General features: G+C 35.8%; 7 protein-coding genes across 7 annotated transcripts; 5 read left to right on the top strand and 2 right to left on the bottom strand.

Moving 5' to 3' along the window:
* Positions 1-498: 498 nt before the first annotated feature.
* EV154DRAFT_197810 (uncharacterized protein) lies at positions 499-1,379 on the bottom strand. Its single transcript, XM_051594322.1, has 3 exons — positions 1,378-1,379; positions 1,201-1,281; positions 499-1,122 (listed from the first exon to the last, which is right to left on the bottom strand). The coding sequence occupies exons 2-3, from the start codon at positions 1,210-1,212 to the stop codon at positions 712-714; spliced, it is 423 nt and encodes a 140-aa protein (XP_051458749.1). The 5' UTR covers positions 1,213-1,281; positions 1,378-1,379; the 3' UTR covers positions 499-711.
* A 1,744-nt stretch (positions 1,380-3,123) lies between these two features.
* Positions 3,124-4,229, top strand: EV154DRAFT_197820 (uncharacterized protein). The gene is made up of 2 exons (XM_051594323.1): positions 3,124-3,672; positions 3,730-4,229. Exons 1-2 carry the CDS (start codon positions 3,239-3,241, stop codon positions 4,058-4,060), a joined length of 765 nt encoding a protein of 254 aa, XP_051458748.1. The 5' UTR covers positions 3,124-3,238; the 3' UTR covers positions 4,061-4,229.
* Positions 4,230-9,023: 4,794 nt separating this feature from the next.
* EV154DRAFT_505585 (nucleosome assembly protein-domain-containing protein) lies at positions 9,024-10,775 on the top strand. Its single transcript, XM_051601190.1, has 5 exons — positions 9,024-9,192; positions 9,252-9,386; positions 9,491-10,464; positions 10,525-10,611; positions 10,668-10,775. Exons 1-5 carry the CDS (start codon positions 9,174-9,176, stop codon positions 10,707-10,709), a joined length of 1,257 nt encoding a protein of 418 aa, XP_051458747.1. The 5' UTR covers positions 9,024-9,173; the 3' UTR covers positions 10,710-10,775.
* A 2,983-nt stretch (positions 10,776-13,758) lies between these two features.
* EV154DRAFT_505583 (V-ATPase proteolipid subunit C-like domain-containing protein) lies at positions 13,759-14,696 on the top strand. The gene is made up of 7 exons (XM_051601189.1): positions 13,759-13,866; positions 13,935-13,947; positions 14,003-14,085; positions 14,143-14,218; positions 14,295-14,325; positions 14,378-14,462; positions 14,514-14,696. The coding sequence occupies exons 1-7, from the start codon at positions 13,798-13,800 to the stop codon at positions 14,652-14,654; spliced, it is 498 nt and encodes a 165-aa protein (XP_051458746.1). The 5' UTR covers positions 13,759-13,797; the 3' UTR covers positions 14,655-14,696.
* Positions 14,663-17,280, bottom strand: EV154DRAFT_505582 (armadillo-type protein). Its single transcript, XM_051601188.1, has 8 exons — positions 17,128-17,280; positions 16,979-17,064; positions 16,732-16,922; positions 16,366-16,675; positions 16,228-16,315; positions 15,193-16,168; positions 14,890-15,136; positions 14,663-14,844 (listed from the first exon to the last, which is right to left on the bottom strand). The coding sequence occupies exons 1-7, from the start codon at positions 17,274-17,276 to the stop codon at positions 15,014-15,016; spliced, it is 1,923 nt and encodes a 640-aa protein (XP_051458745.1). The 5' UTR covers positions 17,277-17,280; the 3' UTR covers positions 14,663-14,844; positions 14,890-15,013.
* A 2,836-nt stretch (positions 17,281-20,116) lies between these two features.
* On the top strand, positions 20,117-21,541 carry EV154DRAFT_197615 (major facilitator superfamily domain-containing protein). Its single transcript, XM_051594321.1, has 3 exons — positions 20,117-20,241; positions 20,300-20,313; positions 20,372-21,541. The coding sequence occupies exons 1-3, from the start codon at positions 20,122-20,124 to the stop codon at positions 21,507-21,509; spliced, it is 1,272 nt and encodes a 423-aa protein (XP_051458744.1). The 5' UTR covers positions 20,117-20,121; the 3' UTR covers positions 21,510-21,541.
* A 152-nt stretch (positions 21,542-21,693) lies between these two features.
* EV154DRAFT_418968 (ubiquitin-conjugating enzyme/RWD-like protein) lies at positions 21,694-22,200 on the top strand (the record flags this gene model as incomplete). Its single annotated transcript, XM_051595870.1, has 2 exons — positions 21,694-21,754; positions 21,803-22,200. Coding segments are annotated over 2 exons (459 nt in total), but the record flags the coding sequence as incomplete, so codon positions are not given.
* Positions 22,201-22,830: the final 630 nt, after the last annotated feature.

Genomic DNA, 22,830 nt, shown 5'->3' with positions numbered 1-22,830 from the left:
ATCTCACCTTCTTCACTTCGACAAGAACTTGAACCCAGCGCCGACTTGCTGCTAATCCTTTTACGTTTTGTTACCGTATTTCCGGGCTCTTCAGAAGCTACAGCTGTCTTCACCAAGTCAGGGATTATGCTAACAGATTTGTTAACAATATCGACCATTGTTTTCATAGAATCAACCATTGTCTTCATAGACTCGACTATTGATTTCATTGCATCAATTTGTTCTTGCATTTCATTGGATTGATTGGAAGGATAATTGGAATTCATTGTTCAGGACTAAAAATAAGATGCAGAAAAAAAAATGAAATACCAAAAAAAATTATCCTTAAATATATGCATTTTCGGTCATTTACCTTTTTTTGTTTTTGTATGAGCCTTTCGATCTTATGCTCCTTTTTGGGAAAGTATAAGAAATACCAATCATCACTCTTCATTACGTCATGGAATATCGCTCCATCAAACCAAAATAGAAATATTCTGTTACACGAAAGTACATTTTACTTGTGATTTGGTTTTTGACAAGGACATACGATCTAATAAGGCAAACATCTGTGAAAGATATTGAGTAGTGAGCGATTAAAAAAAGGTATAAATCCAAAAAAAAATGCTTGATACTTCCTTTAAAATCATCCATTTTATCTTCATACTTTAAACAATGACAAACCCAAATTCGATTCAGAAAGCTAAACTAAGTCGTGCCTCTCAAAAAGGTTTAACTAGACGTCTTTTGAAAAGCATCCCTAAGTACACTAGTCCTGCTACTACTTGTGATATTCCCATTCTTCCTGCTACCACTGCTGACACCGTTGCTACTCTCCTTCTTCCAAATACTAAGGTTACTGCCTCTGAAGTCTATGATGTAGACATGTCCGAATTTTGCGATTTTGACGTGGCCGGTATCGATCCAAACAAAATGAACATGCTGACTGAAAAAGAGATAGCCGAACAAGAAGAAGAGCATGTTCGATATATTGATGGTGAGATTTCGGACATAGAGAGCGAAGATGACGGGGACAGTGAAGAGTTCCAAAGAGCACGAGAATGCCAGCTTGAAGAAGTTGACGATGTAGATGAGGTTATGGAAGGTAAACTGTTTTTTATATTTGATGATTTCATACCTTAACTAATGATCACAAAATTATAGATGTCCGTGTAAGTAGCGGCAGTCAAGATGTTTCAAACATCAGAAATGTTTTTATACCAGATTATCCATTTGACCAAGATGAGCTTGATACTTTACAATTCAACTATCTCTGTATCAGTAATAATATGACAGTCCAGTCTTCAAGAAACATGAAAATGTTTATCGAAATAATTATTAACCGAAACAAAACTCGTAAGTTACAATTGTTCATACAGCCAAAGTTCATCTACTTACCATTTTTTTTCCTAGCTCATTCTCGTAAAAAAAAGATACTTCTTCTTAAGGAGTGCCTTGCTTTGATTAAAAAGAAAATACCCAATTCATTTGTCCGCACCCATAAAATCTGCTCGGGTAAAGGGTGTTATCTTTTTGATCCTGTTATTGATGCTGATAAGCTTGCTTGTCCCCACTGGGGTGCTTCCAGACGGCCCGGTTCTGTAGTCAAAATGGTTGACATTGGTGATCACATAAGCCATATGCTCGCGTGCGACGAATTCCGTAAAGAAGTAGAGAAATACCGGGAAGTCATCGATGCTAGAACAGATGATGGCCCCTACACAGATTTCTTCTCTGGTTCCGCATATCAAGAGCTTCTGGCGAAAGGTCTGTTTGCTGGTAAGCATGATATCGGAATAGTTCTCTGTGTAGATGGTTTTACTTCTCGTGTCTCCAACCAAAGTATGGTGATGGTCCATGTCATCATTCCTAGTATAGATCCATCAATCAGGTAAAATATAATCTTTTTATATAAACTTAAAAATCAGTATTAATTTCTTATTTTTACAACTAATTTAGATACACAGATGATTATACCTTCCAAATAGCAATTCTTTTTGGTGATACCAAGACCGAATTTGATTCGTACTTACGCCCAATTATTCAAAGTCTTGATCGCTTGAGCCAACAGCCCATCGTTATCAAACGTAATGTTGTCTTTGTTGCTAAATCGCATGTTTATAACCTTGGTGTCATTGCAGATGGCATCGAGATCAACCAGCGGTTGTTAAAGTTTGCTGGCCATACAAGTTGGTATGGGTGTCGATTTTGCCTTGGTAACTAAAACAACTTGATTAAATAACACTTTCAAATTCTAACCCTCCTCCTTAGTAAAAGGTGGCCACCCCGTCGAGGAAAAAAAGTCCGGGATGTATTTTTTCGAAAGAGGTGCTCCTATTCGTACAAGGGAGTCTTTGACTGAAGAAATAGTAAGTGCTAGGACAGAGCTTCATTTCAATATAATATTAAATACCTCTTCTTATTATAGCCTGCTGGAACGGAAAGATACGGCATCAAGGAACCCACGCCTTTCGGACAGCTGAGTACCTTCCTCTCTATTGACTTTTTCATGTGTGATGAGCTTCACATGTTCTCAAACGTTAGCAAGCTTTGCTTCGATCTCTTTTCCCCAAGATACAATGGTCGTTACAAGTTTGTTGATAAAGAGGCATGCTACCCCTTTGCTCTCACCACGGAAAACATTCTCAATGTCAAAAGATCGATGGATGAATCTCGTTGCACAATCCCCTCAGATTTTAATGGCTCATTTAAAGGTGTACTTTCGGAAAACGCTCGGTCCATGTACCGTTCTGTGGACTGGATAGCTTGGTTGGTCTACGTTGTTCCGACAATAATTGCTCCTCTGTTTCTTGCTAAAGAAACCAGGATTGCGGTTGTTGCTCTTGCTCGTGGAATAAAAATCAGTCTGCAATGGTCGATCTCGTCTGCTGAGGTTCAAGAAATCGATGGGTACTTAATTTATTGATTTACGAGCAACTATATAATATTCAAATTACCTAACTGTTATTTCTATTTAGGTCCTTCGAAACATGGTTCAAGTATCTTGACACCTGTCTTGCCAATGATACGATTTCCAGGACTGTTTTCAGGTCAAACCTCCATCAGCTTCACCACATACCCTACATGATCCGAAGAATGGGGTAAGCCACTAATTACTTAATCCTTATTCGATCATATACTAACCAACTTCTATAGTCCATTGCGGTGTTATTCTGCTAGGTCCCTTGAACGGTCGATTGGTACATACAAAAAACGTATCCGGTCTTCTCTTCATCCTGGTATTAATGCTGGCAACATTATGGAAACCAAGGAAATATTTAAATTCTTCAATGTATCCGGTATTTTTGACTTCTCTGCGTTAACGGCATCCCCTGACAGCAACGAGAAGAACTTCGAGCAGCATCCTCAAGATGCCACCTATCCTCAACTCTGGTCCCCTTTTGATGATTCTTTTACTAAGGTTGGTGTGCTCTTGCAGGGTTCTTCGGATGTCCTCATTTGTGGTCTGTATCGCACAATCCCTTGGTGTCGTGCGTTGATGGGTTGTATGACAAGGCTGACTGGCATGAGGCAACGAGTTGTATTGCCGTTTCATCAACAACAACACCTTCGGATTTCGACAAGGTTATTCCATGAAAATCAAGTCTACATTTCGGAGTTGTACAAGAAGAAGAATAGGTCATGCTCTCGTGGTGGTGAATTCGTCATGTTCGAAGCGATACATAAGAACAAGTAAGTATATGTTTTTGCTATCGCCGTATTGCATTTATTGACACTCTTCAAATTTAGTCTATTCGTGCCAGTTAAAAACTGGTTCGTTTGTAAGATTCTGTTCTTTTTCCGTTTCCAATTCTCCGCCAATGAACCAGGGTCCCATTATGTGTATGGTGAATTGGCAAAAACACATGGCGTGTCTCCTATCTCAAAGTCTATCCCACGGATTCAGCTCTTTGGTGATAGCGAGCAAAAATTCGTTGTATTTGACGCCAGGGATATTGTATCTTCTGTTGGATTGCTGAATTCCTCAGACAATTCAGCATACAAGTATGTCATCAAAACTGGTGATGCGTTTGCGAAAGACATGTCAAGTTCTGCCGGAAAGATTGGGACTCTGGAGTAAAGAGCTATTTTTTTTTCTTTTTTTTTTTGAATGTAGTAAAGGCTTTTCAACATCCGAAAAAAAAATTATCGCTTCACTGTGTCACACAAAATAACAGTATTTTCTTCAAACATCATCTTTGCCATCACCAAGGAACATATTTATCATTTTTTTTTCATAACACAAGTTCCAATATAACATATTATCTTTATATAACAATTTTTTACAATTTTTATGTCATTTGCGTTTTTTTGATTTTGCGGTCCAAGTCTAAATGTTACTTGGACCTCTGGTAGAGGTAATTAGCTAAAATTGGACCGCAACCTCCGGTCCCGGTCTAAATTGTAAATTTACCACGACTAAGTTTTACGGTGACGGGTGTTTTCACGACGAAGTCTGACCTCTTCTTCATCTACGGACTTGTCTTCATCGGCATCCTCCTTACGCATTCCTTCAGAAATCCAGCTTTCATCCGCCTTGTCATTGACTGCTATCAAAAAGTTGTGAAGGATACAGCAAGTGTGAACCCACATGGAAACCTTGCTGACATTAGTTGTGGTATTTGACAAAATATTACATAGAAAAGTAATGAGATAAAAGTATATTTTTATTAGAGGTAAAAATAGACTAAAAGAACTCTGCTGCTATGAAATAATTAATCCTTTTTATGTTGCACAACCCTCCTGAGTTTTAATGATGAGTCAACCTTTCTGGTTTTGGAATAGATCTATACTTTGTTTCTCGGCTTGGGTTAAATGGATACTACTCGTTAGAATTGTTTCCAGATAACGTTGTCCCATATCAGTGGATCGGGAGCATGAGTATGCTAATAAATCTTTAGTATTACGAGACACTTATTTATCAGATCATGCAACGGTTACTGTAAAAGATGCATACTTGTTTGTCAAGTGTAATTGGCAATAGAACATAATAGTTGATAATTTATTCATTATCTTTGTAATGAATAAAATACGATCCCAAATATAAAATGTCTTATCGATATTTGTATATTTGGTTGTAGAAGCTAGGTATCCATTAATTCATACACTATTTCTTTATACTCTTTATCAGCAGTATAATTATATCAATATATAAGTAAATGAACCATCTATGAAATATTCCAAGAAATAAACGGTTAAATTATTTGAGACTAAAACTAGATATCTTTTTATTAAATGGAAAAGGGGATCCTTTTTATAAGGAAGGATTGAAATAGATTGTTATCCGGGAAGATCAGATGGGAGCGTGGATTGGAAGTAGACATTAATATCTTGATCAGTTAATGGTTTATGTTTCAGTGCTGGGTTGCTATTAAATGTCAAGTAGAGATTAGGCTGGATATATAGTGTGTATATATCAATTTATATTAGTAGCTGTTCTATTCTCTCTCTGGGTAGCTAATCCATTGAGAGAACTATTAATATTAAGTTTCTCTTTCTTATATTTCTTGATTGATCTGAGAAGTTTCTCTTCTCAATCGGTGATATCGTAACTCAGTGGTATAGCATTCTGTATCCAACTGTCATTCGTATATCGTATTTAGGCCAATCATGCAATCTCTAATATAGAAGTATGTACTCGTAGTAGGAGAAGTTGTATAGCAGTATACATGTGTATGCTGGTATGCAACATCAAAGGTTGTTTTAATTTCATAGTTTATTTATTTAAACAATTTGTTTAATTATTTTTAAGTGAATCGTACCCAAATACGACAAATACGACAAGTTGGACTTTCCTGTCGTATTTACTCCTATTAAACCGATTATAATTACAATTCAATTTGTCTGATCGTTATAATATGTCATATGTTATAGCAACGATTCTGGTGAATGTAATTCCTAGTGTCTAAAGACACAATACCAGTACAACATAACATTCACTCTGTGATTATAATCTAAACTTAATCAAAGTTGTTGTGTAACTGTGGTGTTGTAACGCAGATGTATTGAATCATAGAAACAATAGAAATCCAATATTAGATCTCAGTAGACAGACTGGAGATCGTAATCATGGAAAGATTGTTATGAACGAATAAGAATACATGGATAAACATTTATTCAATTCAAATGGATAAACGATTGAATAGTAAATCCCGATTGGATCTACTATTAGTTTAAACACAGCTTCGTAAAAGTATAAATACGAGCTCATTCAACTCTTAATAAAAGGTTATCTTTACTTTGATTATTCTTAAAGACCCATTTGATATCTACGATATTACATGTGGAATTTTAATATACATATACTTCGATCAGGAACTCTAATTCTTAACTCTTGTTAAGGAACCATGAGCTGTTACATTTATATAAAGGTTCCAGACATAATATGGAGAACCTACGTTACAGAAGTAATACACTCTATCTTACGTTGTCATTGATTTGTATCTCAAGTTAAGGTATCACTATCTCGTGTAAAACCTTAATTAGAACTAAGCAGAGAATCTACCTGAAGTTATAATTCGTATATAAAAGGACCTCTAATTTTATTTATGACAAACTCTCAAACTTATAATAAAGGGATAAAGAGTCTCATTTCTTATTCCGTCTAAAAACTCTATACACATATACTTTTATATACGCAATTATCACATTTCCAACAAGCGTTGCTTATAAGACAAACAAATTCGTTAAAAGGTACAACAAGACTTGTTTGTAAAATCAACAAATTTGTTTGCAAAAGTAACAACGTTGCCTCAAAAAGCTTTGTTTCAATAATCACCAACACTTATTGATTTTGCCAGCAAATTTGGTGGTAAACAAATTGATGCCAGCTATTTCTCAAACAATTATTTGTCTGTAACACTTGTTGATTTTGTCAATAGTTCTGTTAGAGGAGACATCAAAACATTTTCGGTCATAGTGAATTGGTAAGAGTCAACTCAAAGTATTGCAAAGAAGGACCGCAATTGTCTTGATATCTTTTGTAAAACAACGAATCCAAAACAAACCCATTGGTTTGTATCACGTGTCCAGAAAAAAACTTGGTTGTTCCCGTCTGGTGTGAATGTAGAAATACTACAAATATAATAGTAAAAAATGCAAACTTTCGATTAAATACAATCTCTTTACTCGCTCTCTGTATAACAATTCTCCAAAATTGAAAATATCGTAGAACAATATTAGCTGCCTTTAGAACTTTCGCGGCAATGACACTTTTGCTAAGCATGACAAAGCTTTTAGACTTACTGTAATTGATCTACAGTATGCCGATGGTTGTAATTAGCACCGAAATGAGTTTTGGCCGTAGAATTTGCCTCACATCATAAGGGTTGTGGTCATCAATTTTGTTCAAATTTTCATTAAGAAATAATAAAATGGGACAAATACACCTGGATTCTTTACAAGCTCGGTCAATGCAACCCTCTTGTTCAGTACCTCCTTTAAAGGTCAGCAAATATCTTAAATAGCTGTTTTTACTCGGTTATTTATGCTATCTTATTCAGGCCAGGTAGGATTTCCTTTATGCAAATAAATTGGTAGCAGTATCTATGAGAGATTGATTCAATTACGGAGCGTTTTGGGATATGCTGTTAATTGGTTAGTTATGTAAGTTACTGATCTTTTAAATGAATTACTAAACCTATCTATTGGTAGAAGCATTAGGACCTTGTAACAAACAAAATATGGAAGTTTAAGCTCAAATGTTTCGACGATCATGTTGTTAAAAAATATCAATTTCAGTACATGCTTTTAAAATACACTAACTAGAACCTGGAAGACGTTTGTAATTCTTTGACTGTTTATCAATTGACACACAGTATACCATACTGTAAATAGGTGTAATAAAATGGAAAATAATGATACAAAGAAAAACAGCGAATCAACAACAAGTTATATTTCATTCGGAAAAAAAATGATAAGAAATAAAACTAACGACTATCCTCCATGTCAATTACGAGTATTTATATTGTACTCTGTTCACGAATCTTATGATTATTGATTTGCATGGAGAACAAAATTAAAGGAAAACCAAAAGTGATATTGTTAGAACTTGGATACCACTTTATTTCGGACGGAAAAAAATAATTAATTAAAAACCGTAATATGGTCTATGAGAAAAAACTACGGATATCTCTATGAAGAACTAAATAGCTCTAGGGAGAATATTCAGCGCCTAATTGGATCATGATCTAAACCTGTTGATAGTAAATAATCAGCATGTCTTTAAATTAAGCCCTTTCATACTGAGTATATAAATATCAGTCAGAGGGATCAACAATTATAAAAATATCGAATGACAAGAATAATATTTATGCCCGGTATCTATTAATATTCTATAGTATAGGCCTATTCAATTGTATTGCTTTTTGCAGAATAAATACCTACTCGCCAGATGGTTGTGTCCTGTGTACAGACTGCAACGATATGATGAGAACAAGCGGGGTAATGTGTGATTTATGATTAACTTTTATATTACTATCCATCCCCATGTGATGCGATAATTAACTTTATTATTATATCTATGATATCCTCAACATATACAAGTGTATGTTCATATGCAACATTAAAGGTTGTTTTAATTTCATAATTTATTTATTTAAATGATTTGCTCGATTATTTTTAAAATTCAGTGACTGGACTATTATAATAAAATGGATGTTGTATCAGCATTTGGCAAAGACAAAAAGACCGAAACCCTTTCAACGTACAACAACCTCACCGCCACAGTCATCGTTGTAATAAATACAGCTTATCTAGTGTAATTAGATGACTATATTCACATAACTTATACTGTTTGAATGCCTTACATTTAAACGTCTAAAGCTTATATTCACTTTGCTTCAAAAAACCTAACTTCTTCTAAATCTTATTTTTCGTTTGTCTTAAAATGGTGAACTACACATCTAAAAATTATTTTTCGTTCGTCCAGAAAAAATTAACATCATCTAAATTCAAATTGGGAATACTGTAAGCTCTCTTAGATGTAAATTTTGATGATCTTATGATTCAAACTCGGTCTTGCACGGTTAAAAAAATGAACAATGACGAAGTAGAGCATAAATTGACCAATCAGATATACGTGGTCTAACATTTTAAAGTACGCGAATTTGTGCTGTGAGCACTATAAATTATAAAAAAATCTTTTTTGCACAACAAATCCTTTTCATTCACGCTTGCTATTTCTTTTTAAAAAAATGGATCCTCAGCAGTCCGGTAAGACATTCACAAGAATAAAAAAAAAGTATGTGTCTGTACTAAGAAGAGATGATTAGCTTCTGGTGTCGACATCAAAAATAAGAATGGTAATCTTACAGCACCTACACCTCAAAATACGCCCATCAACCCTGCTCCCATAACTTCCAGCTATCGTCCTTCGATTCCTGCTATCTCAGAAGATTCCGAGAAAGGTAAGAAAGTTAAAATTAAAAAGATATTTGTTGGGGTTAGTTTTATTCTAGACCCCCTCCACCCCATATAATAACAATAATAATTGATTACGCGATCCATGTAGGCGCAGCTGACAATACATCTAGCCTTGCTGGAGCATTCACTAGTAACCCCGCTCTTTTAAGTATGCTCCAAGGTAAATTAGGTACACTAGTTGGTCGCCCCTCTGGATACATCGAATCCTTGCCCACCTCTGTTAAACGTCGTCTTAATGGACTCAAATATCTTCAATCCAAACATGCTGACCTTGAAATTAAGTTTCAAGAAGAAGTTTTAGCTTTAGAAAAGAAATATCTTTTGCTTTATCAACCCTTGTATAACCAACGTGCTGAAATCATTACTGGTACTTATGAACCTACCGAAGAGGAAGTCGCTGCTGGTGAAAAGGTGGATCAAGATGATAGCGATGAAGAGATTGAGGAGGAAGTTGAAGAAAAGGCAGAAGAAAAGGATGATAAAGATATTAAGGGTATTCCTGAATTTTGGTTAACCCTCCTGAAAAATCATCCCCAAATCACTGAAACAATTACTCAAGAAGACGAAGATGCTTTGAAACATTTAATTGATGTTCGCATGTCGTATATGGAACAACCTGGATTTAAGCTTGATTTCGAATTTAGTGAAAATGATTACTTTAAGAATAAGGTGCTTTCAAAGACTTACTATTATCAAGATCATGCTTATGGTGGTGAATTCGTCTATGACCATGCTGAAGGTTGTCAGGTTGAGTGGAAGGAAGGCAAAGATTTGACTGTCACCATAGAAACAAAGAAACAACGCCACAAGGGGACAAACAAAACTCGTGTTGTCAAGCGTACTGTCCCTTCAAACTCCTTCTTCTATTTCTTCAGTCCACCTACTATTCCTGATGCTGAAGAGGAAATTGATGAAGAAGAGGCAGAGGGTTTGGATGCTAAACTTGAGGCTGATTATGAAATGGGTGAAGAATTCAAGGATAAAATCATTCCTCATGCTGTTGACTACTTCACCGGTAAAGCGCTCCAATATGGTGACTATGATGAAGATGAGGATTTTGATGTAAGTATATAATGTCAATCGCTGAGTATCACGTTTTAACAAATATTGACATACTCGTAGGATGAATATTACGAGGATGAGGAGGACGATGAAGAGGATGACGATGAAGAGGATGATGATGATGAAGATGATGATGACGACACTGCCGTAAGTACCTTATTGTATTTCCATCTATTTTTACTAAATCTCCGTTTATCATGTAGCCTGCCAAGGGCGAAAATGCCCCCGAATGCAAGCAATCTTAATATTAATCTATACAATTTCGAAATAAACTTTTACGCATTATACATAAAAATGACGATACATATCCACGAAAAGCTGCATAACTCATTATTTATCATATAATACAAGGAAAACTGACGACATAAAATATAGTGTCAATAGGCAATATGTCATATTTTTTAGACTTTTTAGATTTTTTTTGGCCAAGCCACAATTCCTGCACTTGTAACTTTTAATGGGCCTATATAGAAATCAGATTGCTGTCAAAGTTTAGATTATTTAATGGCGTAACCACCATTCTCAACTGAATTATATCTACAGAAAAATATTTTTTAACATTATTAATAATTATTTTTTGTACCTGCGATTGTACATGAATCAAAAGTTTACAGACCGCGGTTACGTCGAAACATGTATAGAAATAGCGAGTGTTGAAAAAAAAACTACTTGTCTTGGTAAGAAATTCATAACGCGGAGATATTCATATATGGAAACTAAACTTTTATGACACTACTAAGTGTAACATGACGAGTGAACTCTGAAGATGGTATTATCACTTAAAAGTACCTTAATGCAGGTTGCTTGAAGACGGCTCTACTGACCAAGATAGGCATTTGATAAACATCGAATCAAAATATTGTTAGAATCGATTTATATGCTTCTATTGGGGTGAGTATCAAAAAGCTTAACCATAGATTTAACTTTAAAGCCAGTTATTATTTGTTTAAACAGTAAGAGTCTTAAGAAACAGAAGATGTCAATGCCAGTTAGACCAAATCGAAATAAACAAGACACGAATTTTGAAGTTCTTACTTGTATCCACAAAGTATCATAGTAAAAACAAGAGAGATCATTATAATTTGAGAGATAATTACCAGAATATTGATCTTTGGCAATAGCTACATATTATAAAAAATTCTAATTATGTGTGATTGAAGCTAGTTGTAATGTCCAAATTACGTTTTTATGTATACACAGGCTTTTCGTAAGTTATTAAATTTTGAAAACATAATTCTCTTAGTGCCCAAAAATTAGTTTGATTCAAGCTTATAGTATACTACTATCCGGGTGTTTAAATGTTGATCTCACTCATTGATGGAGCAGCATTTTCATAGAGGTTGATAGACTCTTTAGACTGATTCAAGGCATGGCAAATTCGTTGGTAGGCCCAAAAAATCTGCTACTAAAGACTAATCAAAGTATCACTGAAACATTATAAAAGTTTTTACTTCTTACGATAAGAGTAACCTTAAAAAAATTGAGAACCGCTTGACTCAAATGTTTTGATGTTTGTTCTACAGCCTACACTTGTAGTGAGTTATATATGAAAGGAAAAAACTACCCTGCATAACTTAATTACCTATATAAAACATAGTTTATGTATACAGTGCCTGTTGAAAGCATTGAAAAAAAAATTATATTATAAACAAAGTTGTAAAGTAACACCAACTTGCCCAGTAAATAAGTAGCTGAAGAACGTTATGAAATTAACGGTCCAAGTTTTGTGCGAGATGTGGAAAAGGAAACTAGATAAAAAGTCACTCTGTTTGAGCTTTCTGCAGAATTTAACTAATCAAATTTCGCTCATTACGGAATATAAACAAAGCGCGTTGAGCATACATCTCATGATGTTAAAAAATTTCCACCCCAAAAAACAATTGCATATTCTAGAAAAGTCAGCCACACATTGAGCATGAACGCCCTGTCCAGTTTTGTGAATCTCACAGATCCCCGAGACTACCAGTTATAAATAGAGTAGTTCTTTCGTATTTTTAATATCCAAAAAATCACTGTATAAGGGGTAAGCATATATTTAGTAAAGATACGGCTGCATCGATTTGCGCTAATGCCTGTATTTGTACTGTATTTAAACTGGATTGGAAAGCAGCATGTGCCAGTATCACTGAATACTGGTGATTTAATATTATTTACTGCCGTCATTGATATACAATTGAGCAAATACATAAATCGATACTTCCATATGACTGCCTCAATTATTTACTGTAAGTAGCAAAATGAAAAGACAATGATTACCAAGACCATTTTTTGGAAAATAATGTCCTTGTCAAGAGACTTGTCGGTACACAATGCTCGTGGGAAGTATATGCTTAAAATTGCTCTTTTTGAATATAATGAAAAAATACCGCTTAAAACTTTCATTTGTATCATGGGGTACAGAAAAACGTTGATCAAAAGGTAAACATCCTAACTTTACGGCCTATTCAATTAAGCGACGATAAAATAATTTTAAGAATAACGGGAAAAGAAAAAATGAAAGGAAGTAAAGGAAAAAGTAAGTGAGAAAATAAGAGAATTCATGCAATCCTAGTCAAATAATTAGCAAGCAAGCAATCTATTTGTCTTCCCTTTCAATCTTCTTATCTTTTATCGTTGCAGGAATAATAAAAAATAGAGGTCGGGCCTGTTTTTGTTGTCAAAATTCATAATATCTCCTATCGTATGTGGCATGGAAATGACTTGTAAAATCGCGGTTAAGATAAAATGTCGCAGTTACCGTATGGTTGTTAAACTCTTGTATATTGAAGATATGTGCTGCTGAAGATTGGTTTATTGTTACCACGATTGATAGAAAGAAAATTTATATACTTACCTAAATTTAAGCATTTTCAAATAAAAATAAAAATGGTTTTTTAGACAGATCGTAAGTTTTGACCGAATTAATGATATTTATAGTTATCTTCATCCTTATTTTTAACGTATTGTGCCTACTCTCTTTATGGCGTGAAACGCTCTTCCTTCTCCTGATTAAATTGATTTGGATGTTGTTGACCGCATTCATACTCCTCTGCCATATTATTCAGCACTTATTGCAGAGAACACCAGTTACCTTATAATTATCGGTGTTGATAATACTCACATTATCGAAGAAGATAAAGTTTATCAAATCTTTACATCACTTATGGCTCTATTCCAGCTTAAAGAAAATGACAAGCAATGTGTAACAGCAAATCCAGCAACACAAAACGGCTATGATGACGTCGATTACGTTTTTTGAGACAATTGAGGTTCGGTGTGCATTTTCAAACTCTCTTTTCTGCTGTCTCTTTTTCGTTTTTTTTTTTTTTTTTAACAACTGCACTTATATAAACCATGTCGGAATCAGAGATTTACTGCCCAAATTACGCACCCTTTTTCGGGTTTGCTGGTGTATTTTGTGCTGTAACGTAGATGAATGTCACGCTTTTAATCCTGATGAAACTAATATTTTTAACCCCTTCATTTTATAGATGGCCTTTAGTAGTAAGTTTTGGATACGTCTTTTTCACTCTGAAATTATATTGACTGTTTCGTTTAGCCATTGGTGCTGCTTATGGTACCTCAAAAGCTGGTATCGGAATTGCCGGTATTGGTTCTTTTAAACCCGAGTTGGTCATGAAGGTATACTTTTTGTCACTGAAACACTTGTCGGTATATTCACGTCTTTAATTTGTATAGGCTTTAATTCCAGTTGTCATGAGTGGTATTATTGCTGTGTACGGCTTAGTTGTCGCTGTTCTCTTAGCCGGTCAATGTAAGTTTGCTATTCCGTTATTGTTATTTTTTTTTTTTTTTTTTTTTTTTAATATTTTTTGTTTTTCGTTTGGCAGTGTCACCAACAGGCGGTTATTCCTTATTCTCGTAAGAATCAAATAAAAAAAGCAAATACATGTATTCTTATTCTATTCTTTAGTGGATTCATTGCTTTAGCTGCTGGTTTATCTGTTGGTATGGGCGGTTTAGCCGCCGGTTATGCTATTGGTATTGTCGGTGATTATGTAAGTAGTACCCTCTTTGCTATCTAAGTTATTCTAAACTTTTTCTAAAAGTGTGTTCGTGGATATGTCAGAGAAAGTCGTTTATTCGTTACAATGGTGTTGATCTTGATTTTTGCCGAAGTTCTTGGCCTTTACGGGTTGATTGTTGCACTTATTTTAAATGCAAAAGCAGACAACAGTGTTTGCTCTTAAAAGACGCGTATCAAAATAAAATTTTACTATTTTTATTATTAATTTGGAGAAGGTCCTGCAAGTACATCATTAAGCTGTTCTAAGGCAGTAGTTGCCCTATCACAGACATCTCGACTGGAATCCTTCTTCATGGCTAAAAGCCTTTCTTCAATACCTAAATCCCGTAAGCGACGACAACGCGTAATCAAATCTGTTTAAAGTTAGCAACGATATACCCCATATTAGGTTTTATTACCTTCTTGATTGTCATCAGTGCTGGCCCAAGTCCAGTTAATGATACACCAGACTGCAGTGACTCGAACAGAGGAGTCTTCGTGAGACTACACCAATGTTTTAGTTAGAAAACTAAGTGAAGATTTTCAGGATCTTACCAAATGATGAATGACACTATTGACAATATTCGACCTGCTCATAAGTGCCATTTTGGGAGCTTCTGCGTTACTCGACATGTTTACTACTATGTAAAGTGCAGGTACCAATGTCTGACTCTAAGTTAATAGCTGATACTTGCTAATGCATAAAAAAAAAAAGAACTAACCACGGGTAAAACTTCATCTTCCAAACCCATTGCTGAAGTAACCTGTAATTTACTCTCAAGTACATCCAATAAATCATCTTTTCCGATACCTTCAATCACCCAATCAGTATCTTCCTGTTTCCCATAGACTAAATTACGAACGATTTCAAGCGCTTGTTCTTGGATAGTAGGATTAGGTTCATGTAACAATTCAATGAGCGCATCGTAAGTCAATACATCCATTACTGCTTTCTTTGCTTGTAGGTCTGCTCTAAATAATTGATTTTTTAATGCCCATAAACCATTTAGCTGTAAATTTGTGTCATCGGATTGGGAGTATTCCACAAATCTTGAAATGGCTCCTGCTTCAATTACGCATTTCTTCATGGGAGAAAAGTCGAGTACAAGATTACATAAAGCACCACATGCTGCTGCTTGTATAACAAGAGAGTCATCCTGCAGTAGTTTAATTAAAGGTGGCGCTATACCAGCATCGACTAAACTGGTCCTCAAATGACTAACACTTCGAGATAATGATTTAGCACATTGACAGGCTGCTAAACGTACATTGGGCTGTCTGCTTGTGAGTCCTGAAATAACATGCGGCAAAACTCTGGCTTCGATAGCTTGTGTGCGACATTCTTCTTTCAATAAAGTAGCTGCCGCAATAGCAATTAAGGAATTCTCCTTGATTTTTTCTTTTCGTTTAGTAACGCTGCCAAGACCGGGTACACCTAATTGAGGATAAGCCTCTTCTTCGGAATCTTTAGATGACACACTGGCTAAAAGTTCGGCTAACCGGGAAATTGCGTCAGCGTCGAACGCTGCCTTTTGCATCTCTTCACTATCCTTTATTAAGTCGGCTAACACAAGTGGCGCTCTTTCTTGTACATCATCGGTAGGGTCCTGCAACAGTTTAACGAGTGCCGGGAGAACAATCAAAATAATTTCATTGAATGGCTCAGAAAATACACCTGTACGATATAGATTTGTCAAACTAATAAAACGGTATTATATTAGGGTCACAATACTCAGAAAAAGATCAACTCCGTTTACCAAGTGGCAGCTATTAATCTCATGTTGGGACATTTGTCCTTCACGAAATCAAGCATTGTGTTTGTAGTTATTTGGTCTGTATTTAGAGCTTGAACAAATTTAGTAAAAGTAAACTAAATCAAGTGCGTATGTTCTTACATTTTGAATTAATGATCGTTTCGCCGAGCTCTTTATTTTCGCGACACAATGTAGCGATGGCATCCAAAGAAGCTTCTTGTGCTTTAATACAGCCTGAATGTAATAAATTAATCAATGGTTGAATAACACCAGCTTCCTCCAGTTGACTCTGTTGAATTTGTGTATCACAACATTTAGCAATAATGGCGGCAGTAAACTCGGCAATCATGGCGAAGGATAGGCCCTCACTGGAGACGTTTCCTTGCGGTTCGTGTCCAAGAAAGTTTGATGTTGCCTCTAGTATAAGTACTAAATCTTCTATATGTTTCTTCTGCAAATATGGGTAAGTATTATATAAACGGTAAGATAAAACATTAAAAAACGTACGCTAAACGTATCATATTTCAAAGTACGAGAAGAAGCAAAAATTGCTTTCAAAGCTCGAGTGGTTGCCTCTAGTAGTTTCCTTCGCTCTTGTATAGACTCCATGATAGGCTTGTCGCGTGGTAGTGAGAGGGTATTCAACAAAGGGGTGACAGCACCGGAAGTAACTACCGCAGACACATTCTCATCTTTACCTAAAATGCATAATTCCCTTTAGTCCCGACTCCAAGTTGTCATGAATGGCTCTTACCATAGGCAATACTGCCAAGTATAGTAGCAGCCTGTATTTTAAGTTGATAAGAACCATTATCTGGACAAGACAGATATTCTACGAGCCTATTGTTTTTTCCATGTATTGGTCAGAGTATGTTTACCTGTTGCCGCCATGTGCTAAATTACCTTTGAACAACTCCTAATTTAATGTATAATTCTTTTTTCGTCTTGTTTCCAATAACCGAATTCTTTATAAATCTCAATGCTTTGAGCTTTTTAGTATCATCTTGTGAGCCAAGTTCTTTTATTGATTCCTCGTACTTGGAAGTCGTCATATTGTGAAGTTAGGAAGAAAAAAAAAAGTCCCGCTTTTTGCATGTTTGACTGATAAAACCCCCTCGGGCAACAACCGTCACAGCAATGTGCTTGATAAAGTAATTGGAGATCCTACATCTAACTTTAAAGGAAGTATGAGTCGAACCTTCGGATCACTAGCTGAAAGATTCTTTCTGCCTACTTCTATGTAGAAGCTTAGGATGGAAGTACTTGTGTAGTACAATCGTCATTAGCTATAAGCATTGCGGTATCCCAATTAGGGTCTTTTTGGCAATCCGTCCTTTGTTCTCTTTGTTTTTTTTTATTCAAGCGACCATCAATCGTAGCTCGTTCGGTTATAAATTGAAATTAGTCGCTTTAAAGTTGACGTCGTAAAAAGACGGGTGATATAAATTGCCTTTGAAATTACTTTTAACTAAGTTTTTTTTCGCTATATTACTTTTGAAAGATATGATTGCTGTACTTATCGCTATGTCAACATTATCTTCGTTCAAAGTCCTGAAAAGTCTCAAAAGTCCTCACCTTATTGGAACACAGAGCGATAATAAATAAGACTTATTTGAAAAATAGCCCTAAATAACTGCAGCTACTTACGGATCAAGTTCCCAGAATGTGACCTGATAACTTAACATAATTATTCGAATAATGCTATCCTAAAGTTTTTCTTTTTCTAAACAGTTGGTGGGAATAGTAATGTTGACATACATTGCTCTCTGTTTCGAATATCTCAATGATATTTTTTGACAGCTAGTGTAGCGAATACCCTTTTTGCGATCTCCTTCTTTCTGCAATGTCTACTGTTGTGCTGGTAGTGATATTGTTTTGGCTTGCATATCGTTCAATTTCGTTTATAATCAATCAGCTTCTGTTAAAAAACTTTTCTTTTCTTCGTCTGGTACCCCATCTTCTCTCCAAATTTTTAATCGCATGACCGCCACATAGACTCTCTGTCCATTCATGCCACAAATCATTGACGGAAACAATTCCTAGACTCATACGATAACAGGGCACAACATTACTGTTGATATTACCACGTAAAGTCTGTGGATGGTCCATCGCATTACTGTTGGAAAATGAATTGGCTTCGATTTGTTGAGGTATGGCTGCTGCAGTGATATTCGTTCTACCCTGATCCTTCCCCGATCCTCCAGGTAAGCTAATGCTCAGACTTATACTAGCTTGGCTGGTAACAAGTCGAGTAATGTAATCGATAATTTTCTCTTGTGATGCTGACTGAGTATCAAAACGTGTTGAAAGATTATGATGCATACATTTGATTTTGTCTTCTAAAATCGGCACGTAGCGTTGCAACAAAGCATTTACAGGATCATTGTCTTCTTGGGCGACGTTGAGCATGCGTCTGTAGACAAAAGTTTTTTATATCATATTGATGATTGCATGAATATGAACTCACTCCCCGTAGTCTGTAAACATTTCATGCGAAAATAGACTGTTTTGCCAGAGTGGATGGTTATGAAACTTTTCCATCATAAAGACTGCGTCCTGGACAATAGTTTTTCTAAGCACAAACAACAATTAAAAAAAAGTTTTAGCTGCGACTGGTACGGCCATTTCGTCGTTGTTGTTGGGATTAGCTTGCTTTGCTGTTAATCTATTATGCCATAAGTCAAGATCAAGAAAGATCGATATTCAAAAAGATTCAGGTGGATCAACACTTGCTCTTGGTAAATAAAATTGTCCTGATTTTGAAAGGGTTAATTTTGTAGAAAAAGAAAGATATTTTTTTTTTTTACAAACCTTGTTGAACGGTAAATCCGGCCTTTAACATATTTGAGCGGTTAAAATTGGTAAAGTAGCTCTCGTATCCTTATTTATTGATACGTTGTGCCTCAACACATCAACTAAAAAAAGCATGAAAACTGACATTAAATTCTCAAAAAAATCCAATTTTTGTATAATTTTGATATGTTACGGCCCGCAGCACTTCATAAAGAATTTCGCTTCTAGATAGAAATCGTATTGAGGAGAAAGATGGTAACTTAATCCTTATCTATTGGATTTCGATTAGAAAAGTGAAATTTGGCGATAAAATCATGTCTCGATTGGCAAAATCAATGATTGAGGTCAAATTCCATATTATTTTAGACTAATTTGGTTTAACTTCTATTTTAAAACAACAAGCATATTTGGCCTAATTCTATAAAAAACATTTGAGTACTCGTAATCAAAATTTGTTAGCGTCTACAAACCTAAGGGCTACCATAAACCCAAGGCTCCCATCTACCAGGCTAATGTGGTGAAAAATTAATATTTTACTATAAATGGAAATAGCCAATGATAACCATGCTACTTTAAAAATGCGATGCGTGGTTGGGCGGATTCGGCCACACAGTCGATGTTGCATTCAGTGTCTTACTTGACCATTGCATTCAACGCTTAACAATAAATTATTAAAATCGATAAAAAGACGGAATTATACAATAAGCAAAGCCTATCACCAGCATTTGTTAGCTAATTTCATAAAAGCTGTAGGACTATGTGAGAGGCACGGGCTCTGAATACCGAGAAATAATAACTGTCAAGGGAGTGGTATTTGAAGAAACATTCATTTGCCAGAACATTGGTTCGCCTTGATGTCCACTAAAAACATTAAAAATGAATGAAGCCCAGATATACTGTTAAGATGCTGTCTCAGAGCTTGAGAAGGGAGAAAATGAACAGGATTAAGATTTGAAAAATTGGCATGTTGGCTCTTTATAGTGGTCGACCGAAAGTGGAAAGACTGTATCCAGTTTTCATCTGCCGTCCCAATCCAACCACAAAAGAAGAGATGAAAAAAATCTTTTTTTCTTTTTCCCTTTTCACCCTTTTTCATCTTCCGAAATGTCGAAGGAAGCCACCATCAAAGAAGATCCTTCAGAGACTGAAAAATCAATAAACGAAGAATATATTACTCCACCTGACGGAGGCCGGGGATGGTTTGTTGTAACAGCTTCATTTATGGTAAGACAGGCATTATAAACAAATAAAAAGGCAAAAATCTGACATTTAAATTATACAGGGTATGTTTGCAATGTAGGTTCTAATTTTAGGTAATCCCCCATTGGGATCATGACTAATGGGTTTGTTTTAGATTCGGGTACAATTACAGTTGGGGTGTATTTCTCAATTATTATAAAACACACGTATATGTTGGCGAAATGAGCACCTTATCTTGGGTCGGTTCTATTTGTGTAGCCCTGTTTTTCATTACAGGTCCCATCAATCAATTGGTCATTGAAAAGATGGGTTACAAATACATGTTAGCTACAGGCACTGTTTTGTGTACGGCTGCCTTAATTTTAGCTAGTTTCGCTACACAAGTTTGGCATGTACTTTTAACTCAGGGTGTTATGTTCGGTCTGGGTGCTTCTTTTGTAAGTCTACCTTGTATTGGTGCACCGCAACAATGGTTTTCAGAAAGAAGAGGATTGGCTGTTGGCTTAGCATTCGCAGGTTCAGGTGTAGGTGGACTTGTCATTTCCAATATCAGTATGGCGGCCATCAATTCCATTGGTTACCGTTGGGCTCTTCGTATCGATGGTATTATTGTGTTTGTGTTACTATCATTTGCTACATGCTTTGTACGTCCTTTTGGCGATGTTAAGAAAACAGGAGGCGGAAGAAAAGTTATCAATTGGTACTTGTTTAAAAATCCAATGTTTACTGTTATGTTCTTTCATGGTTTGATTACTACATTTGGCTATATGACCCCCTTCTTTTTATTACCTTCTCATGCCAATGCACTTGGTTTAGATCCTTGGGTTGGTACGAATCTTTCAGCAATTATGTCGGCCGTCAATGCCGTAGCAAGAGTATGCACTGGCTATATGGGAGATAAATTCGGTCGATTTAATAGTTTGTTTCTTTGCACATTCATGTGTGGCTTAACTTGTCTTTTGATCTGGACAAATGTCCATAACGAAGCAACGCTTTGGATATTTGCAGTATTGTATGGTTTCTTTGGTGGTGGTTATGTAGCTTTGTTTCCTACTGTACAACCTCAAATTGTTGGCTTGGAACATATTGGGCCTGCTGTGGGTTTGCTTTACACCACTAATATTTTTGGTTATCTGTTTGGTACACCTATTGCCTCCCAATTAATTAACAAGACTTCTCCACCAAACTATGTGAATGGTGCTCTATGGGCTGGTTGTACAATCATTGTAGGCTCTCTTTTTGCTGGCTGGGTCCGTGTTTTAAAAGGTGGTTGGAAATGGGTCAAGGTTTAAAATTGGCACACAGCTGCGCGTTTAATAAAAATTACCTTTCCGCGTTTTTGGCGTTTTTTATTTTTTATTTTTTATCCATGTTGAACGAAATCGCAACAAAACGAATCCATAAAGAACTTTGTAAGTTTAGCTTGCATTGGGATTTACTAAAACTAATCCATACTTCTTAGTGGATTTAGATAGAGATCCACCACCAGGCATTACCTGTTTTCCCAAAGACGACGTTATCACTGACTTAGAAGCATGTACGTAGAATATCATAAGATTAGCCTTTATCATTAACAACATTACAGACATCCAAGGACCACCTGACTCGCCTTATGAGGCAGGACTGTTCAAGCTATCTATTCAAATACCCGATCGCTATCCATTCCAACCTCCACAGATAAAATTCATTACTACTATCTACCACCCGAATATTGACGACACGGGCCGGATATGCGCCGATATATTAAAAACAGGCGAAAAGGGGCAATGGAAACCAGCTATTAATTTAGGAACAGCATTAACAAGCCTCAGACAGTTATTAGCCGCACCTAATCCAGATGATCCTCTTGATGCTGATATCGCCAAAGAGTACCAATTGGATTATCCTACGTTTAAAAGAAATGCCATAGAATACACAAAGAAGTTTGCGTCAAAAGAGGCTTTCGATGTAAGTCTTATGCAATTTCTTGGGTTCATTGATTGACTGTTTGTAGGATGAAGAATCGGTAGTGCAAACACAAGTGGAAAAGATGGTTATCGAAGAGGAAGAGCCAGTGAAGAAATTAAAATCGTCTTTATCATTATCGAAGAAAAAGTCAGCAGTAACATCCAGTAAAGCTATAGATAGTGATAATGCTAAACAACATGAAGAGAAATCACTTTGTAAACAAAAAGTTCCAGAGAAAATCACAATAGTTAATGTAGGCAAATTAGCCAACTTTGGAAAATCAACTCAACCAAAAGTTACAACTCAAAAATTTGATTATGATAAAACCGTGTCAGGGATCGTGGACCAAAAACTCGAAAAGCCTACTAAAAAACTTAAGCTTGGTAAATCTAAGAAGCTTGAGCTAAGTTTAGAAAACAGTGAAATGAAAGCACCTAACCATGCTCCAAAGGGAGGAAGCAAGGCAGGTATACTTCAAGTAGTGACGAAGAATACGCTGGAGAAAGACCGAATAAAGAAATACACACTAAATAACGTTACACTGGAGAAGAACATAATAGAAGACATTATACCAGAAAAGAATATAACAGAAGAGGAAGTAATAGAAAAAAAGCAAGTGATAAGTAAGCCTATGGATATTGATATGCCGATCCTTTCCGATAATGA

The sequence above is a fragment of the Mucor mucedo genome (genome assembly GCF_025094135.1).
Source record: "Mucor mucedo strain NRRL 3635 chromosome Unknown EV154scaffold_35, whole genome shotgun sequence".
NCBI lineage: Eukaryota > Fungi > Mucoromycota > Mucoromycetes > Mucorales > Mucoraceae > Mucor > Mucor mucedo.
Note: the sequence above shows the minus strand (reverse complement) of the source record. Positions and strands in the feature narration are given on the sequence as shown.

Bases quoted from the DNA above. Each gene is read 5' to 3' on its own strand.
- EV154DRAFT_197820 (XM_051594323.1), top strand. From the start codon at position 3,239: ATGGAAACCAAGGAAATATTTAAATTCTTCAATGTATCCGGTATTTTT. The intron at 3,673-3,729 runs GTAAGTATATGT...CTTCAAATTTAG, and splicing joins GAAGCGATACATAAGAACAA to TCTATTCGTGCCAGTTAAAA.
- EV154DRAFT_505582 (XM_051601188.1), bottom strand. From the start codon at position 17,276: ATGACGACTTCCAAGTACGAGGAATCAATAAAAGAACTTGGCTCACAA. The intron at 16,676-16,731 runs GTACGTTTTTTA...CCATATTTGCAG, and splicing joins TGAAATATGATACGTTTAGC to AAGAAACATATAGAAGATTT. The intron at 16,316-16,365 runs GTAAGAACATAC...AATTTGTTCAAG, and splicing joins AACGATCATTAATTCAAAAT to CTCTAAATACAGACCAAATA.
- EV154DRAFT_505583 (XM_051601189.1), top strand. From the start codon at position 13,798: ATGTCGGAATCAGAGATTTACTGCCCAAATTACGCACCCTTTTTCGGG. The intron at 14,219-14,294 runs GTAAGTTTGCTA...TTCGTTTGGCAG, and splicing joins TGTTCTCTTAGCCGGTCAAT to TGTCACCAACAGGCGGTTAT. The intron at 14,463-14,513 runs GTAAGTAGTACC...TTTTTCTAAAAG, and splicing joins TTGGTATTGTCGGTGATTAT to TGTGTTCGTGGATATGTCAG.
- EV154DRAFT_505585 (XM_051601190.1), top strand. The intron at 9,387-9,490 runs GTAAGAAAGTTA...CGATCCATGTAG, and splicing joins CTCAGAAGATTCCGAGAAAG to GCGCAGCTGACAATACATCT. The intron at 10,612-10,667 runs GTAAGTACCTTA...TTTATCATGTAG, and splicing joins ATGATGATGACGACACTGCC to CCTGCCAAGGGCGAAAATGC.
- EV154DRAFT_197615 (XM_051594321.1), top strand. From the start codon at position 20,122: ATGTCGAAGGAAGCCACCATCAAAGAAGATCCTTCAGAGACTGAAAAA.